Raw genomic sequence first — 19,151 nt, 5'->3', positions numbered from 1 at the left:
GGGGAATGAACCAACCAAGACTCCTTGTGAATGGAATGGCATTTGCTTGCAGGCGTTTATTCTACTGCAGTATAAAAATATAGCAAATTCAAGTACTGAAGTAGCGAGCATTCAGGTGACTAATTATCCACAGCAGGTTTGGGAATGGCAAAAGGGAAAGTTGGTGTCTGAGCACAAAATCTGTAAATTTGAGTGAAGGATAATTGTGCTTATTTAAACAGTTTAAAATGGAAAATGAAGCAAACATTTCACTAATTTTTCAAACAGATGTACTCTTCTCACTTTGTCCTCTGTTCCCAACTCCTCTTTGTATCTCCTCTTTTCTTCTTCTACTCTTTCTTCTCCTCTTTCTCCTCTTTCACAGGACTAGGTGGTTGCATAAGGGGTCTCGCCGTACACAGTGATGAAACAAACCCTCCTGTCAATCAAAGTGTTAACCTCTCGGTTGCCTCCCGCCGTTCAGTCAGAGTCTACTTAGATGGCTGTCCCACCAGTGAAAGCTGGTACAGCTGCAGGGGGAATGATTCTCTGTTGGTGTATAGCGGACGAAAGACACAAGCCACAGATTTTACTCTACAACCTTTCACTGGTAATGATGCACAGTATGCATATACATATCTACCCTAATGCAAAGACCACAGTCACCTGAAATGCAAGTGTGGGACTCGGGGACACTGTCAACACATATGTTTTTGAAAGTAACAGCATTGCAGTGATGGGCCTTCCTCAGATATAAAAGTGTGGCATTGCCACTCCAGTCTTTTTTGTAACAGGCAATAAAAACTGACATTTAGTCCAAGTCAAATGGCATTCGACTATCAAGCATTTTCATAAATCGTAACTAAAGTTTAAATATGATAAAAGTATAGTATTTTTCAGTAAGGAAAATTCTGTTTAGTAGGTTTGTGGTGTACTTGATATCCAAAATATGTAGATGACACAAGATCGATATCTATCCATCAGCCGGTTCTTCAGATATGGAGTATAACAGTGTGCACAGTGATGTTTTTATCCCAACTTCTGGTGAAGTTAAGCACTTTTTTAGGTGACTTTATACTCCTCAGCTGTTGGTAAGGTTTGTGTTAGTGTACAGTATTTATAAATAAGTGAAGGTTAGGCTTTAATGCTTGAGTCACTGGGTAGTTATGTAGCACATGCAGACCCGTTTTTATGACTGTAAGGCACATCGTTTAGCTGCAGTAACGCCGTGTTAGCAGTTCAGTATAATTATCAGAAATTACTTTCTATATTATTGTTCTCTTATTTAATCTTAAACTGTGCTCCAACATTTTGTTACCCACCAAGAGATCCATAAATATTTACAGCTAAAAATTCCATTACATCAGACATTAGTAAATGTCCCTTATTCAATGTTTTCATCTGAGTTAACGACTTTGCTCATTATCTTGTAGTATATGTACTACATACAACCGTAGAGAATATGTGATGTAGCTTTTCCAAATATATTTTCTCTTAAAGAGCTGGAATGGTGGAAAACAGAAAATAGCTTTGAGATGGATGAGGGTGACAGTGGAGGGCCTCATCTGATGTCAGATCACCGAAGTATGTCTCCGTGGTGTGTTTATGTTACTCAAAATTTTAATCTCCCACTTTAACAGCGAGCAATGTTGAGACATCATACCCAACTGTGAAATCAGATACTTGAGGATAAGCCCTTCCTTTGCTATACTCAGCTAAATAAAAATAGCTGTGTTAAAGCTAAGCTATCTGCCTCGTGTTACTTTTGAAAAAAATGTTAGGAAACATAAACAAGTTGCAGCCATTACACAAGGTAAAGATTGACTGAAAGAATACTTATTCATTAGGTCCTATTCTGATTGGCTGAGGTGAACATGACTCATCACCTCCAGTCAAAGTAGGCGCTCATAAATACTGTACATTTTCTATTAACTTCTGAAACAGCCTGCTAGACGACAGGGGGATCTGGGCTGTTTGTGAAGATGGATTTAAAGAAATTTAAACAATTTTGTATGAATAAAATGTCACCAATGTGTTTAAATGCACTGTTTATAAAAAATGTCAACAAGGGCCATAATACCAGCTTTTTAATATAAATCTGTATCTTCTCTGTCTCGTGCTTCCTGAACTACTACTCCTGTGTCTAAACACACACCTTTCAAGAGTACTTGTACAGGTTTGTGGCTTTGGCAGCAGGAGGTTGGGCAGCAGGACCTTGGCAGAGAGGACGCAGCCGAGGCAAAGGTAAGACACCTCATCCCTCTGACAGTACAAACACTGTTCATGTGTGTTATCAGACCAGTATGTTTTACAGCCAGATATGATGACCTGCAGATCCTAGCAGTAATACAAACATGCAGATGCACACGCACACACAAAGAGCAGTTTCAGTAGAAAACAATATACACAGTTTCTGTTACAGTATCATTTTTCTAAATCTTTAACACACACTAAAGGTATGAGATAATAACTAAGACCCTTAAGTACTCCAAAGCTACGGGTGCTGTGTGTGGAAGACTGTGTGTGTGTCCCTCTTTGTTTGTTCCATATCCTGTGTAATGGATATGGAATTTGGAATGGAATTTCATTTATAAGCCACTAACAAAGTGTTTTAGTGAAACTGAATTTAATCCTAAACATTTTGGCACGAGGAGTAAATATTTCCTCTGGCTGACTTTGTTCTATAGTGTTTTTCTTTGTTCTTCACAGATCTGGGATGTAAAACCACTACTGTCTTATATAGTATATGAGACTTACAGTATTTGAAGCCATTGATATTACGTGTGCCTGAATGTATGAGAGATTGATAAGGCCACTATAAAGGGCATCCCAGTAAAAGGCTGTTAACTCAGAATGGCCTGTGTGGTCTCTTGTGTAACATAAAACTGCTCGTTAGTAGTGAACGATACACTGGTAGGTCTCAGTGCACCGTGATGTGACTGGAGAGAGAAAGTGCTGAAAACTGAGAGGAAAAAAGAGGAGGATGGGGAGCAAGGACTGATGGGAAATGTGGGAGGAGAGAGGAGGACGGGCAGCAAGAAGGGAAGGGTGGGAGGAGAAAAGGAAAGATGCAAGGTGTGTGGGTAGTGAAGGGACAGATAAAACGGGAAGGTGTAACAGAAGGTGAGAAAGTTGTACTGGAGAAAGGAAGTTACAGGACACAGTATGAAGCAGCTCCTTAATGAAGTGCAATTTTAAACATATCATATTCTGTACTGTACATGGAACATAAAATTGTAAGCATTTGTAAGTTTTATTTATAAAAATATCTGCTAATCTGTATGTATAATTTTACAGCCACTGACAGCCACACTGCATTTGTGCTATGTCCAGGTTAAGTGAGGAAGAGGCCAGATGTAAAGGAAGATGGAGGGATGCATGGAGACAGGCAGTGATAGTGGCAGGGAGACAGACAGAGATGGAGGGAAGTGGGAAAGATGAAGGACCATCCTGAACTACTAAGGGTGTCAGCAAGCGAAAGAAGGGGAGTGCTATATAGAAGGAGGGAGGCTGATTGCTGTGAAATATAGCAGAGAATGAATGGCTGGCTGTATTAAATCAGTGCTGAAAAAGTTACTACTCTCATAAATACTATTTATGCTAATGGTGAGGTATGATTTACTGGGCCTATTAAAACACAAAGAGGTGTGGGAGACTTTTTCTTCATGTGCTGTTGAGCTGCTTTTTCTGCCGTTTTTATATTTTCATTTTGCTTTTGTTTGACTTATTTCATTTGAAATGTGGATTTTGTGGCCTAATTTCAGTTTGTTTGATTTTTTATTCTTTTGTCTTTGATTCTCCTACTTGCTTTCTTATTGCATAGTTATGATGTGTCTCCTGTTGTGATTCTGTCTCCGCTCATCTCGACTCGTTTCGCCGCTATCTGCAGTACCGACGTCTGTACCACCTCCTACCACAGTGCAGAGCTTGACTGGCTTCAGTGCCAAGGTGAGGTGGGTGCCACCCACTGGTGTCATCACAGGGCTAATTGACCGATATGAGTTGAAGGCCTACAATAGAGACCAGCCAGAAGTACCCCCTGTCAAAGTCGTGTACCTGGCTAATGGAAACTTAACAGGTAAAACACTCACCAGCGATTGTCTGTATGTATCTTCTACATTCATTTCAGATGCCGATGCCGAGGGCACGAGTGATGGGTCTTTGTCATAAAGCATAAAGTGGAAATAGGGATTATTTAACTTGACTTGCATCTATTGCCCTGTTGAACTTATTGTAGCTGATCATCTGCCAACTTCTTGTGAAACCTGTGGCCCATAGCGATAATAACACATTCCTTTTTCACTTGCCTTCCTTCTGTCTTTCATACAATCACACATACATGCACACTGTCCCAGGCAGCCCTGTTAATGTCTCCTTGGCAAGTCCCCAGCTTCAGGAGACTGTCTCCATTTGGAGCGAGACACTCAGGACTACCCCAATGATGTCATAGCCTGGCATTGCTCCCTTTCTCTCTCTCTCTTTCGCTGTAGCTCACTTTTCGATCTTTCCTCACTTCATCTTTTATGACGAAGATGATGATGATGTCTGTGTCCGCTTCTGCTATTCGTCCCTCCTCTCATACACTCTGCCATGTCTCCAGGCAAATATGAAGATGAGCTCTCCGTCTCCGTCTTTCTCAGTGTCTTTCCCATTGCTCCCCGTTCCCTCCCTCTCTGTTTGCCAGACATTAAGTCCACCGTGATAAGGTTTCTTGTTAATTTATGATGGCCTCGACACCTGACTGCAGAATTACACCAACGGCTTAAAAACACAGAAAGCAAATGAGGGTGTAATGGCAGTGGAGTGGGGCCCAGGCCCCTAATTGAATTAAAAGACAGAGAGAGAGAGAGAGCGAAAGCAAGAAGTAGAGAAAGAGAGACAAGCACAGTGACTGGACACAGAGAGGGGTGGAGGGGGTGGGGGAGAAGAGAGGGGATGTGTAAAAAAAAAAAAAAGATGAATTGCAGAAAGGAAATGTTGAGGTCCGAGACGGCTAGGACAAAGAGGATTGGAGAGAGACGACTGAAGATTTACAATTAGAATGTACTTTCTTTGTTTGCCAAACGCAGTAAATTTGCTTAGCAACAGTGGCACAGAGAAACAAGTAAAGCATTTAAATTGCACTCTTGAAGCTGTTTGATACACACATCAATAACAACAGCTAACAGTTACTAAACGGAGATAGAAAAAGGCATTAAAAGACAAGATATTAAAGCACCGGCCACACTTTTTATCTTACATCTGTATTTAAACTCCCTTATACAGTATACACTGCAAAAGTACTTTCTAAAGTACTGCCAAAATTAACATGAGGCTTAGCAAAATCTTTCTGGGACAGAATTCTCTCTGGCTCTTCTTTGTGTTGGTGTTCTCTGCCTTACGTCCTCCATGAAATGTTCATGCTCTCCTCCTCTCCAGGTGTGTTGTCAGGCCTCTCTCCAGCCACTCCATACATTGTGACTGTAAGTGCCTGTAGTCCTGTTGGCTGCACCGAGAGTCTCCGTAATGACAGTGGTGATAATGATTTGAGATTGAGCTTCACAACCCCAGAGGAAGGTAAGGCTGCAAAGCAGAAACACACACATCCGTACACCCGTGAACAGAACTTCTGTTTTCCTCTGTCTTTTACCAGTGGCATTACTTTAGGACAGTTTCTGCATCCAGGCACACAGAGACACACTCGTAAACGCACTCAGAAGCTCTCATCCTGTCTCCTCAATGACAGAGACATTTAGCTCTTAAGAGGAGAGAAGAGGAGCAAGATAAGGAAGTGAGACAAGTCAGAAGTAAATAAACAGGAACACGGAGGGGAGACGAAGAGGAAGACGTAAGATGGCTTGATAGGACAAGACGCAAAATGATAATGGAAGATAGATGAACAAGAGCGACATTTTTCTCATCCAGGAGGTCATGGACGGAGGATACAAGGAAAGAAAAAGTGGAAGAACAATAGAGAGATTTTTCTTCATATGTTAGTGGCTACATTAATCTGTGTTGGACTAACTGGCCTTGTTGAGATAATGTGACGGCAGGGGTCAGTGCAGAGACGACGAAAATCAATCTTAAGTGAAAGGAAAAAAACAGATTACTGTATTGATTCTCACTGAGCACAGTTAAGACACTGATCCATGGTAGGAGCACAGGCGAAAGAACTTATTCAGAAGTCTCTTTCACCAGTGTCTGCTGTGTTTTTACTCGCTTCTCCGTGAACAGATGAAAAGGAACATAAGATCATAAACTTTTCACTTTTTCTTCTCCAGTCTGCACAGTTTCAACAGTAATTTGAAGCTGTGCCAATTTCTAATATGATATGAAATGAAATTAAGATTTTCATATGTGCCGCATTTTGAATTTGACATCTGATGTAATAAAATTATAAAATCTAGACTTACCATAATTTTTCATTTAGTTTAATGTATATGCCTTTATTATTGACTCTATTAGGTAATGAATGTTTTTCTTGTTTCATTGTATTCTTACAGTATGATGACAATTATTACAAAATATAAGGTGTTAGAAAAGAGGATGTAATGTTTGCTTATACGTTATCATATTACTCCAGCATATTTTTATGTTCCTACAATTTCAGCTCCGGGTGCTGTATCTCCTCCGGCTGCAGTCACATCCCCCTCAGCTCTCTTTGTGACCTGGGAACCTCCAGCAAGGTAATAACACACAGCGGATCTTCTATCATAGTGCCTTCACCTCCTAGGTACTTCAAGACTATATGAAAGGCAGTATTGGTTTAGTAAATTAAGTCATAATCTCAGAAAATGAACATAATGTTGTACTGTATGTGCTTCACCCTGAACACACATGCCCTGATTGAGCACATAGTAGAGTTTGATATCACAATAGTATCTGTTAAATATGACATCCTTTCACTTTTTTGTTTCAATGACAGACCCAATGGAGATATTACAGAGTACCTCCTCTATCACAACAGCCAAATGGTCTACAGGGGGAAAGACAGGCAGCACAACATCACTGGTAAAGACCATGTGCGTTTGTGTGTACGTGCTGCAGCGTGGCTGTGACAGTAGAGGGACCGGGCTTCGGTGTAAAGAGAAGGGAAAGACTGAGGAAAAGCAAACTGGAGTGGGGGATTAGCATTTGAAAGAGCATCTCAGACCTTACCAAGGGAATAGCACTTTGAAAAAGAGCACTAAACACACACACGCAGTGTTTTCATTCCTTGTGGGGACTTTACCTTGACTTACATTCATTTCCTGTAGACTTATCCTAACCTTACCCATAACCACTACTTGCCTAACCCTGACCCTAACACCTAACCTTAAACCCTGCTGCCACCCTAAAATTCAGTGATTCAGCTGAGTCCCCACAATGTGTGTGTTAACAGGTTTTGGTCCCCATAACGCAAGTAATGCAAAGGCACACGAAAATGAAGCAGCCGAGAAACAATGAACACTAAACATGAGCGCACATACATAAACACCATTTGCATTGAGAGCTCTCACTTATAAAGAGTTGAAGAAGGTATAAAACACATGCCAAACCACTGTGACAAAAGTGCTGCACCAGGATGCAAATTCACACGCTGAATCAAACACATGAACATACACACACTCTCAGTGGAACATATGTAGGCATCCAGTACACATATGGCATTTTATATGAGCCGAATAGATTAGAACTCACTTTGATTTTAAACACAGACTCACATGGTTAACAAAACATCACATTGTCCGGCAGTGTAGAGTGTGTCTCTGTAAGATAATGAATGTGTGAGAGCTCATATCATCCACGCTGGGTTACTAATTCCAAGTGTCTGATGTTCACAGTGATTGGAAGGATTATGAACGTAGTCATTATACAATATGTGCAAGAATAGATGGCATTACAGAGAATGAGATTGCAACAGTGGGACAGATGGGGAAGAGTTTTGAGGCAGTGACAGATGTAGACACTGAAAGAGAAACAGCGATATAGAAGCAAAGCTAAAAGCAGAATGGAGTTCACAGGGGCCCGGAGTGAATCAGGGTTACATCCGCTCATAGTAACAAGGTGTAAGATCAGCTGAAATTAATGACACAATTCAGGCTTGAACTATGTTGCACTACTAACATTGTGCTTGGGTGTATTTTATACCTTTCTCTGTTTGTTGCTGTCTCACTGAAGTGTTTTTGTTTCAGGTCTTGCTGTGTACTCCACCCATGTCATTTTACTGAGTGCATGCACTTCTGCAGGATGCACTAACAGTTCACAAGTTACAGCGCTGACCTCTCAGCTTCCTCCTGGGCCTCTACAAGCACCAAATCTTACCCTGCTAGACTCTCGAACTGTTCTGGTGGAGTAAGTACATACACAGAACTTTCATCAGTAGATGAACCAGACTTTGGAGTCAAGTAGGCTCGGATCCGGGCCCAGGTCCCAAATGTGAAACCACCCTTAATTATCTCAACATAAAAATGTCATTAATGAGGCCTGTACTGTTTATTTGTAGACTATAAACAGATTGAATCATGAACTTCTACTGTGGGAATAATACTTGAGAGAACTGCTGTCTGTTTAGAGCAGGGATATGTATCCTACCCTGAGCCTTTAAACTGTTCTCTGGTTATATATTCAGGTGTGGGAAGTCTGCATATTGCCTTGTTAGCACATTGGTAATAGACGAAGGTTGAGAGATCATACTTGGTCAATACCCCTCTATTGTGTCTGTGAGAAAAACTGTGAACACAAAGAGATGGCGAGAGAATAACTCTGCAAAGACAGACAAAATGGACCAGGAGAAGAAGGGAAGAAGAATATATTGTTAAGTTTTAAAGGAAACAAGGAAGAAAAATGTAAGAAGCGTTTAAAAAGAAAGCGAGATAAACTGTGCATGAGAGTGAGGCTGTGAGAAAGATTGAGGGGGAGGCTCCAGCATGTGAACAAATAGGAGATTTATTCCCTGCCCTCACCTGACACATACGCAAACAGACACACGCACACACTTCAAAAACGTGCACGTCACAAGCATATAGACAACCTGATGAGACATTTAGGCCAGAAGCGGAACACAGAACCTGGCTGAGCTAAAACAATCCTAAATGAATTTCCTGACTTTTTTTTCACAGATTTTACTCAGTCTTCAGTTCTTATTCTGTTTATTGTAATGGCACCAAGGCTCTTTTCTTGTGTGCAGTGTAGAAAACAGCAGGAAATGTGGGAGGGAGACAGGAGGATGCTTCATAGATGGTGATGTAGAATTTCAACCCTCTGCATCTCAAGTTTGTCCGTTGCACACTAATTTCATGACATTCTCTTTTCTAAAACAGATTATTGCAACTCCCCTTTGTAGTTTTTCAGAAGTGGACATACCTCACGCTGCCAATCGAAAGCATCTAAATCTTAGACTAAATGTGGCAGATTAGCCACAGTGGCTAATTGTGTGTTAACACACAGTCATCAGTCATTGAGCAACTGGCTTTTAATGAGTGCAACAAAAAAAGGAATCCATCAATTTTAAAAATGGTGTCTCCATGCCAGGAGGGCTGGGTTACTCTTCGGGATTTGTAAGAAATGCAGGACTATTTATAAAAGTGTTTTGCTGCTCCTTTATTTATGGATTCTTTAGATTCACAAAATCTAGGAAAAATGATCAAATGCTTTGTATTTTGCACAATGTAAGATGGGTTCCACCATGTTCTGCCCAGCGTTACAGGAATATGTTTCTATCTTATCAAAAACAAACATTTTGAGCTACATAAACACAGATGTTAAGGCGGAAGTGTGTTTTCTCTCTCCATGTCCAGGTGGTCCCGGCCCTCTCAGGTCAACGGTGTGTTGGAGTTTTATTGCATCTTCTTGACGCGTGGCAGTGCAGAGCCTGTACTTGTCTATAACAGCACAGAACTTTCTGAGGACCATACACTTCGCAGCCTGACCCCTGGAACAGCTTACACCATCACAGTAGCTGTGAGTCCCTTACTCTTTCATTTATAGATTTGCATCACCGCCTTCACCCATACATTCGTGTGTGTGTGTCAGGCCTGCACAGGAGGCGGGTGCACCATAAGCCCTCCCAGCCAGGCTCAGACTGAGGAGAGCACCCCAGAGAATGTTCCTGCACCTCTGGTCACACCTGTGTCCCCACATGCACTCAATGTCAGCTGGATACCTCCGGGCACTCTGAACGGTGAGAGGACTCAATTTAGCACATATAGTAAATACATAACTAAAATCATTCACTTCTACATTTATCAGTATCAATATATTTGAGCTAAACACAAACAGATGTGTTCAATCTACCACATGAATGTATTTTTAATGGCATTTTTTTAAGATCCAGCTAGGCAGTTGGGAACTAGTGAAGAAGGAAGAGATTCGTTAACAGAACGTTGATTTATTTACTGCAACCCAGTCAATCACAGAACCAGCAGTTGACCGTTACAGTATGTGGTCCAGGTATGCTGTACATGTGACGAAGAAGCAGGAGAACATTTCCCTTAGTGCCAGGGAAAGATGGGTGTGCAAGACATACTGTAGAGAATCATTAGAGAAAAGATCAGGAAGAAAAAACTAAAAGAAGAAGGCATAAAGGAGACAGACAGACGGGAACAGACTGAGAAAACATAACATCTGAGACCGAGACTAACGGAGACCATGAGTGAGAGGGCAGTGTTTTACTGAGCTCATTTAAGTGGATGAAAAGTGCTCCCTTTTGACTGAAGTGAGAACTGCAGGCTGGAAGCACCTACACTCCCCATGATTGCCTTTCTCTGTTCTTTTTACCTTCATATAATTTACCTGCAGCCAGTTAAAATCCACCGCAGAGAGCTGGACCGAGGTGTATTTCATGCATTTTGGAGAGGACTTGGATTAAAAAAAGTTTTAACTGTTAAAAGTTAAAACTGTTTTCTGTGGGCAGATGTTTTAGAGTAAAGCAATTCATAAGGAGTTTGATGTACAGCTTGAGTTTGGAATTCCAGTGCATATGTTAACATTTCCTCAGAGTTTAACTACACAGTATACCATGGTGTTTCAGTGAGAAACTAGCAGTGATGCATTATCAATCTCCTGTGAAACATGATAAAATTTGAAAACTCGCCATGTAAAGAATTATTACATAGCACATACATCAATCAGATGTCGCCTTTGGAATAATGTCCCTGTGTCTTAATACAACTCTTAAAGGTACGATATATTTTCATATAGCTACAGTACATTACCTAGCACATGCTATACTGAAAACTGTGAATTTTTTAATAAATAAAATCCTAATATTTAATATCTAATTATCCAGGACTGTATTTAGAAACGCTACATCATATGAAACCAAATGAGCTGCGTGATGAAAACCCCATTTCACAGCAAACTCACCGCCACATATTATCACGTTACTGCTAGTTAAAGTACATATAATTCCATAATGCATGTGTGTGTAATGTGACTTTGTGTGCTTTACGCTTAATGCCACATGAGCGCATTTTGCACCATAAACCCTGAGATGTGTGTGGATATTAGCCTGGATAAATTACGTAAAGCTTTTCTCATCTGGTGACAGAAATTTATAACAAGGGAGACACTTAATCATGATTACCCGATTATCTCATGCTTAAAAAGCTTTAATTTTTGCTTTAAAAGGGCAAGAGGCTCAGTTCATTTTTTCCGTTTACTCTTTTTTTTTTAATATATAAAAGGACGACTACAGTGATGATGGTGGTGATGGGATCCAGAGGATGGGTTCCCCCCCCCACACACACACACACACGCACACAATTCTGCAGGGATTTGTGTGGGATAATCCTCTTGGGGATTAGGTCGGGGCAACATGCAGACAAAGAGGGGAAATAAGCCTGTTATGCATTCGCTGCTTCATTTCCCAACCTGTCTTTATTACAGGCTATACTGATATGGGCTTATTCACACACACACAAGCCCACACAGATGTCCATACACACACACTGTTTTCATTCCTTGTGGGGACTTTACATTCACTTGCATTCATTTTCTGTAGACTTAGCCTAACCCTAACACCTGACCCTAATACTTAAACCATGTTGCCACCTAAACTGTTGTGATTTCTTTGTGGGAACCAGCCTCGAATCCCCACAATGTGAGTGTGTTAACAGGTTTTGGTCCCCATAATGTAAGTAATACAAAGACACACGCACACATGTGATTGGCCACATTAAGAGCTTCCCAGATGTAGTTGGTGCCCGTGGGGTTTTTGTGTCTTCATTTTCCTGATAGGTGTGTATATCGGCATTGAGCAATAATAAAACCCACACATGATTAAAGCAGAATAGACTCTTAGTTCTTAGCACTGATCTTTTGAGCCCCCTGTATGCATTTTTATGAAGGAAGCTCACATTTGGCACTGCACTTTCATATTTTTATTAGGTAGATGTAATGTAATGTAATGTAATTATTGTGCCTGTGTGTGTGGACATGTGAGTTCCTTACATACGTGTGTGTGTGTGTGTGTGTGTGTGTGTGTGTGTGTTTGCTCTGGTTCTACTGTCCATGCAGTGTCTATGGTTACATTTGTTGTTTCAGTGATGTTTGTGTCATCAAATTACAATGTGACACAACCTTGACTGGCAGGTCTGGAGCCCCTAAGTTGGTTTTTCATTTGCATTGTAATCCACCAACTCAGATTGCAGCCCAACAGCTTTGTGAGCAGGAGTCCTCCTACATAGGAAAATACAGTACAAAACATATGAGTGAGCAATGCAAATACAGTGTGAATGTCTTCGGAAAAAATGTGAACATCTTAGAAAACAAGTTCTGATAATGATGCCAAAGAAAACATGTAACACACTTCGAGGCCAAGACACTACAACGATGTTTACATCATGTTTAAATGAATGGATTTCTAAAAACAAATATAGTGTGGACTGTATTTTCAGTTATGTATAAATGCTGTGCAGTAAACTTCTTTTGGAAAAGTAAACACTACAACTTGCTTGACTGATGGTGACTGATCACGTGTTCTTTTCAACAGGCGTTATAACCCGCTATGGCCTCTGGCTGGATGGAGTTCTCATTTTAAACTCCAGTTCTCCCCAGAGGTTCTTTGTGGTTGAGGGACTCTCTCCGTGGAGCCGACACGTTCTCAGGCTGCAGGCCTGTACTGCACTGGGCTGTGGCAAGGGACCAGCGGTCAGTGACTCACTTAGAAACATTTCTTTTTTTATTAGTATTATTAATATTATTATTATTTTAGGTTTCTTTTCTTATGGCACAGTATTTTTTTTCCACATGAAGTATATTTACCACCACCAAAAACACAGCACACATACAACCTTTCTTATCCAATAGAAAGTCACTTTTGGCTTTTCCCGTTTAGGGGTTGCCACAGCGAATCAAAGTTCAAAGTGTTTATTTGTCATATGCACAGTTAGGAAACGTGTTTCCCTGTACAATGAAATTCTTACTTTGCCGTCCACATGAATACCACAAAATACAAATGAAATATAAAGTAGATAAATAACACAAAATCTAAGGCACTTTAAGCAGCGCAGATGCAGCAATATAGTAGAAAAAAATATATACAAGAATATAACCGAATGTATGCTGCATGGAAGCAGCATGTGCAGCAGTCAACAGTCAATGTGCAATTATGCATGTGCAAACTGAGAATGTAAATAGTACACCACGTATTTCCTGGTAATAAACTCCTCAGCTGTTTAGGAGTCTGATGGCAGAGGGAAAGAAACAGTTTTTCAGTCTAGTGGTCTTACATTTCACACTTCTGAACCTCTGGCCAGAGGGCAAAGAACAATCCGTGCTGGGGGTGGGTGGGATCTTTGAGGATGGAGGCAGCCTTCCTACACACCCTGTAGTGGTAAATGCTCTGCAGAGAGGGCAGTGGAGTCCTGGTGATCTTCTCCACAGTCTTTACCACTCTCTGCAGACGCTTGCAGTCCATAGCAGTAGTGCTGCCATACCAGACAGTGATGCAGCTGGTCAAGATGCTCTCAATGATGCAGCTGTAGAAGTTGCAAAGGACTGTCACACTGACGACCCGCATGTTGACATTTGGCACGTGTTTTACACCGGATGCCCTTCCTGACTCGAACCCGGGCTGCAGTGGCGAGATCGCTGCGCCTTAACCACTAGCCTACCAGGGACGGCTAACCTTTCTTATCCAATATAATATCTATACCTACCCAACACTAGCAAAACATTGACAAAATTTCTATCATGTGAATCATTGCACAATTGTTGCTTAAAAAAAGTGCTAAAACAGCAAAACTGATGTTTTTGTCAGGCAAATTAACACTGAGAGTAACCAGCACACACACACACACAAACACACGCGGTTGAGACCGCCTGCTCAGACATTCAGTGTGTGTGTGTGTATGTGTGTGTGTGTGTGTGTGTGTGTGTGTGCGTGTGCGTGTGCGTGTGAGAGAGAGCTGGCTTCATAAAGGTGATTGATTCTCTCAACTCAATAACGAGGGTTGGCATGGCGACAGTGACATTTGGTAGGAAATGCCACTCCACCCTCAACTGTGGCTCTGACAACAGGCCATATTTTGGGGCATTTTTCCAATATGGGCGCCATATTTAGTCAAACACAGCGAGAACTGCTGATCCAGCAGAACAGGAGGAGAGGAAGGTGGGTAAAAGGAGAAGGTAAGAGCAGGATGAAAAGGAAGAGATGGTGGGATGGATGGGAAGTTGGGGGGGTGAAGGAAGAGGGTTTAGGGATAGAAGTGAAATAATGAGGACAAAGTATATGGTCAAAGCAAACTCAGAAACAGGAGGAATGTGAGGATGTGAAGGGCAGCAGAGGAGAGGGTAACGGGAGAGACAGGAGGAGGTGATAGTAGGGTGCAAGAGACAAGAGGAAGACTGCTGTGGCCAGTAGGTGCACATTCTTTGTGTGTTTGAACATAATTGTGATTATGGTTCAAATCAGGTGGAGGTGTGGACATTAGAGACAATCCCAGAAGGCCCTGTACTGCTGGAACTGACCAATCAGAGTTCTCGGTCAATCCAGGTCCGCTGGACAGCTCCTCCCAAACCGAATGGGAACCTCAGCTACACACTATACTACAAAAGCAAAGGTAACACATACAGCTGTGCTCTCTCACTCTCACTTTATCTCAGCCATCTCTTACTATAGTTATGAGGACACTCCTAGCCCTTATCCTAACCTTAAACCAATCATCTCTCTAAAATTTCATGACTTTAGCATGTTACAGTAGATTTCACAAACTGCTCCATCACAACCAGTAGCAGAAAAATTAAACTGTTACACTGTTATACCATTACTTTTGATTTCAGGTTAGCATATTGTTACCAAAGATTTATAATGCTATTTCTAAATAATTCAACTTCATTGTTATCATTAGATCTGTTTTTACATTATTGCCTACACGTTTTGGCCGCTTGTTACAAATTTTGTTCTAATATTATTGAGATATGTCCATTGTTATTTCCAAAATATTACTTGGGTATTACTTTGGTAATTACATTATTATTATACCTTTATCAGTATATTGCCCCTTATTACCCTTTTATAACTGAGCTGGAATGTAAAATGATACCACACATGCTTTGTTTACCTGTCTGTTGTATCTGTACAATCAGTAATCAGTTCCTTAGTGCAAATGAATGGGCTTAACAACTGTGCAATACACACCCTACTGCTGTTTTGGATAATCTGCAGTTTATTTTCCTGTGTAGAAATGAGATCACACACCTGGTACGGATAAAACCTTTTATTTGTCTTTCAGTATCTATGCTTGATTGAAATGGCTCACTCGTGATATTCCTAAGATGATAAATGCCAATGACATTTCTAATTTGGTTTTCAGGGTTATTGTGTTATTGTGTTAGAGTCAATTAGATAGTACATGTGTACCTAATAAATTGGCCAGTGAGAGTAAAGCAGTTGCAATGAACACAGTTAATATTATTACCAATTTCAAGGCTCCCGGGGTGTTTTTGAAAAAGTTTTTCAAAGATGAGTAGAGCAGTATAATATGGATAGAGATGCACACGTTAATCCAGAAACACACACCGACAGTGTCATTGAAACTAAAAGTCAGGCATGAAATGGGGAATTGAAAGGAGTCATTAAACCAGGGTGGTATAGAAAAGATTAGGTTTTCTGGCATTGTTAGTGACATGAGAGAAGAGACGGTATAGGAGTCTAGAGATGCGAGGAAGAAGAAAGGCAACTAGCAGTAAAATAATAGTATATAGAGAGAGGAGAGATGAGAAGCTCATATTTCCATAGATGTATTAGAAAAGATTGCAGGTAAAAACAACAGAAGACACGAAGAACAACAACACATTGGAAGGGACCAACAAAAGTAGACCAGAAGAAGTGGACATGGAAAGAAAATTGGACGAGATGAGAACAGGGGCATGGTGGAACGCACACAGTGGATCACACACACACACACACACACACACACACACATCTTTGAACTTGCACATATTTACCAAATATCTCTCTGTCCCTCTGTCAAACACACACACACCAAGTCAGAGACTTTGATCTGCACCTCAGAGGAACAGGCAGATTACAATGAATGGAGAGAAGAAGAGAAGAGGTGTGGAAGAAAGAGAGAGATGGCGATTCGCTCTAGTTACCCATAACCCCTTGTTTCTTTGATATGCACTGCCTTCATCAGTTCACACAGAACTGATGTTTGTGTGAGTGTGTCCATCTAAAAGTGTTCGACAGGTTTACATAGTGTAATTTTCTCATCCTCTGTCTTTGACTGTTCTTGCATAACGTCAGTATGGAAACCTTTTGATCCCTCTCAGTTAATCTCAGTCACTATTTCTCTCTCTTCAACTCTCACACATTTTCTTCTCTCTTCTCCTGGTAGGTAGGTATCTTTTATAAGTCACTTTTCTGCCATCGCTGTGATGACTCTAATAAACAGATGTACCATGGAAATAATCTATGCAGCACACTCTGCTCACTAGATATATATGCTTGGCCTAAGACCTTACACGTCTGTCTTTGACTCTCTGTCTATTAGATGGTGATGGTGTGTTAGATGGAGGCACAGCAGCAGGCAGCTGGCTGGCTGTGACGAATCTGCAGCCTCACACCAACTACAGCTTCAGGATCAGAGGGTGTAACACACAGGGTTGTGTTGAGAGTGTGCCACTCAGTGCTGCTACACCTCCAACAGGTACACACCAGGAACAGTAAAGGCTGTCCTGCCTACCAGTCTGCACAGAGCCACCATATAAATCTGTAGGTCTTGGTCAGAAACATACTGAAACGATAAACCCTTTATAAACATTAAAAGCGAGGAGTTGCATTAATGTGCAATTGTATGGCATAATTATTGTATCACTTCAGGTTTATTGAGAGACTTGGTAAGTAGCTGTCACCCTAGATCCCGGCTTGTGACTCTCGTATTACAGAAACCCAAGTCAGATAATCTTCTGAGTCATTGAAATTGCCTCTGTGCACAAGATGGAGTCTATCAACATCCGGGATATCAGAATCAGAATCTGCTTTATTGGCCAGGTGTGTCGGACATACAAGGAATTTGACTCTGGTACATCGGCTCTCAATGTTTATGTACATATTCCCATGCAAGGGGCAAGTAAACAGTAAACCAGCATAAGGCTGTGTAAGATAACAAAAATAATAAGCAGTATTAACAAGCAACAACCAGGGCAAACAATGCAATAAGTAAGAAGGAATGAGTTTTTTTCCAACGGGTGAGAAGGTCGACATTACATTGTTGTGTGCCCCTTGGTAGCAATTTGTCATTCTGTAAAAGGCTCTATTGCTAGTCAAGATCCGGAGGGACAACTTCAATCCTACAATAAACACGTGTGTATGCATGTGGGTAGTGGGCATTTTCAGTGGGGAGACTTTGTAGTGACTGCTAGGAGATTGAGGAGACTACAAAAAGGAAGTATAATGGTTGAGGAGGAACCTTGCAGTCATTTTTGACCAGAATATGTCCTCTAAATTACACATAAACCAAGTTTCTAGAACTGCCTTCTTTCACCTGCGCAATATTGCTAAAATCAGGAACATCCTGTCTCAAAGTGATGCTGGAAAACTGATCCATGCATTTGTTACTTCCAGGCTGGACTACTGTAACTCTTTACTATCAGGATGTCCCAATAATTCCCTAAAAAGCCTCCAGTTAATCCAAAATGCTACAGCCAGAGTACTGACAGGAACTAGCAAGAGAGATCATATCTCTCTCATATTAGCTTCTCTCCACTGGCTCCCTGTAAAATTCAGAATAGAATTTAAAATCCTTCTACTAACATACAAAGCCCTGACAAGGCTCCATCGTATCTTAAAGACCTCATAGTGCCTTATCACCCCACCAGAGCGCTTCGCTCTCAGAGTGCAGGTTTACTTGTGGTTCCTAGAGTCCACAGAAGCAGAATGGGAGGCAGAGCCTTTAGCTATCAAGCTCCTCTCCTATGGAACCAACTCCCAGTTTCAGTTGAATTGAAAGTTCTTTTTTCCTGAATTGATAGCATGTTACCATCTCCAAGAGCTAATGTTTGGGAGCATTGGCCAAGGGCAGAGACCCCTGTCATGGACTTGACTGCATACTTGGACCCCGAGATGGAAACAGCAGCACCTGATTGTGATTATTGTGACAGTGGTGATGGTGAACGAGAATGAACGATCGGAACATTAGCAAGCTCCAACACCAGCTGGAAGTGCTACAACTGCAAAACAGTTTTAGTATACACACACTTCATCACTTTAGCTAATGTTAACAAAAGTGTTCAATACATACACATGCACACACACACTACACCTGCGTCTTAGTCCGAGAACAACAGAAGACAGACTTCGGAAAGTTCTACTGTTCAAGTTCAAAACAAAGGCATAAGAAAGTATAAATTTTAAATAGCAGACGTTTCCTCTCTTTCTGTGTCTCTTTCTACCTCTGTGCCTCTGGCATCTCTTTAGACTTCTTTAAGGCAAACTGTCTTGATGCGTCCTTGTTCTATGAAAGAACAGAGAGAAGATAGCCGAGCAGGAGACAGAAGAGCAGAGGAGGAGGAGAGCAGAGAGAGAGAGAAGTGAACATAAAAGTGCATAGTTTAAAACCATTAGTGACACCTCTGATATTGTACCTGCTAACACAGCACGAGTGAGACACAGGCAGTGTGTGCGTGTGTGTGTGTGTGTGTGTGTGTCAGAGAGGCAGATATCACTGCATTTCAAAAATTGCACTCTCTGAAAAATGACCTGCTGA

The 19,151-nt window shown here is 41.2% G+C and overlaps 1 protein-coding gene across 1 annotated transcript in view; it reads left to right on the top strand.

Moving 5' to 3' along the window:
* ush2a (Usher syndrome 2A (autosomal recessive, mild)) overlaps positions 1-19,151 on the top strand; it is a 208,689-nt gene that overhangs the window by 93,613 nt on the left and 95,925 nt on the right. Inside the window, 12 exon segments of the mRNA XM_020589916.1 lie at positions 365-589; positions 2,143-2,223; positions 3,869-4,057; positions 5,398-5,535; positions 6,569-6,644; positions 6,884-6,969; positions 8,133-8,292; positions 9,738-9,900; positions 9,973-10,120; positions 12,932-13,089; positions 14,855-15,002; positions 16,938-17,093. Coding sequence (XP_020445572.1) covers positions 365-589; positions 2,143-2,223; positions 3,869-4,057; positions 5,398-5,535; positions 6,569-6,644; positions 6,884-6,969; positions 8,133-8,292; positions 9,738-9,900; positions 9,973-10,120; positions 12,932-13,089; positions 14,855-15,002; positions 16,938-17,093 — 1,728 coding nt within the window.

Source organism: Monopterus albus, unplaced genomic scaffold (genome assembly GCF_001952655.1).
Source record: "Monopterus albus unplaced genomic scaffold, M_albus_1.0 scaffold10.1, whole genome shotgun sequence".
Lineage (NCBI taxonomy): Eukaryota > Metazoa > Chordata > Actinopteri > Synbranchiformes > Synbranchidae > Monopterus > Monopterus albus.
The sequence above is the reverse complement of the archived record's forward strand: the minus strand, read 5'-3'. Positions and strand labels throughout refer to the sequence as shown.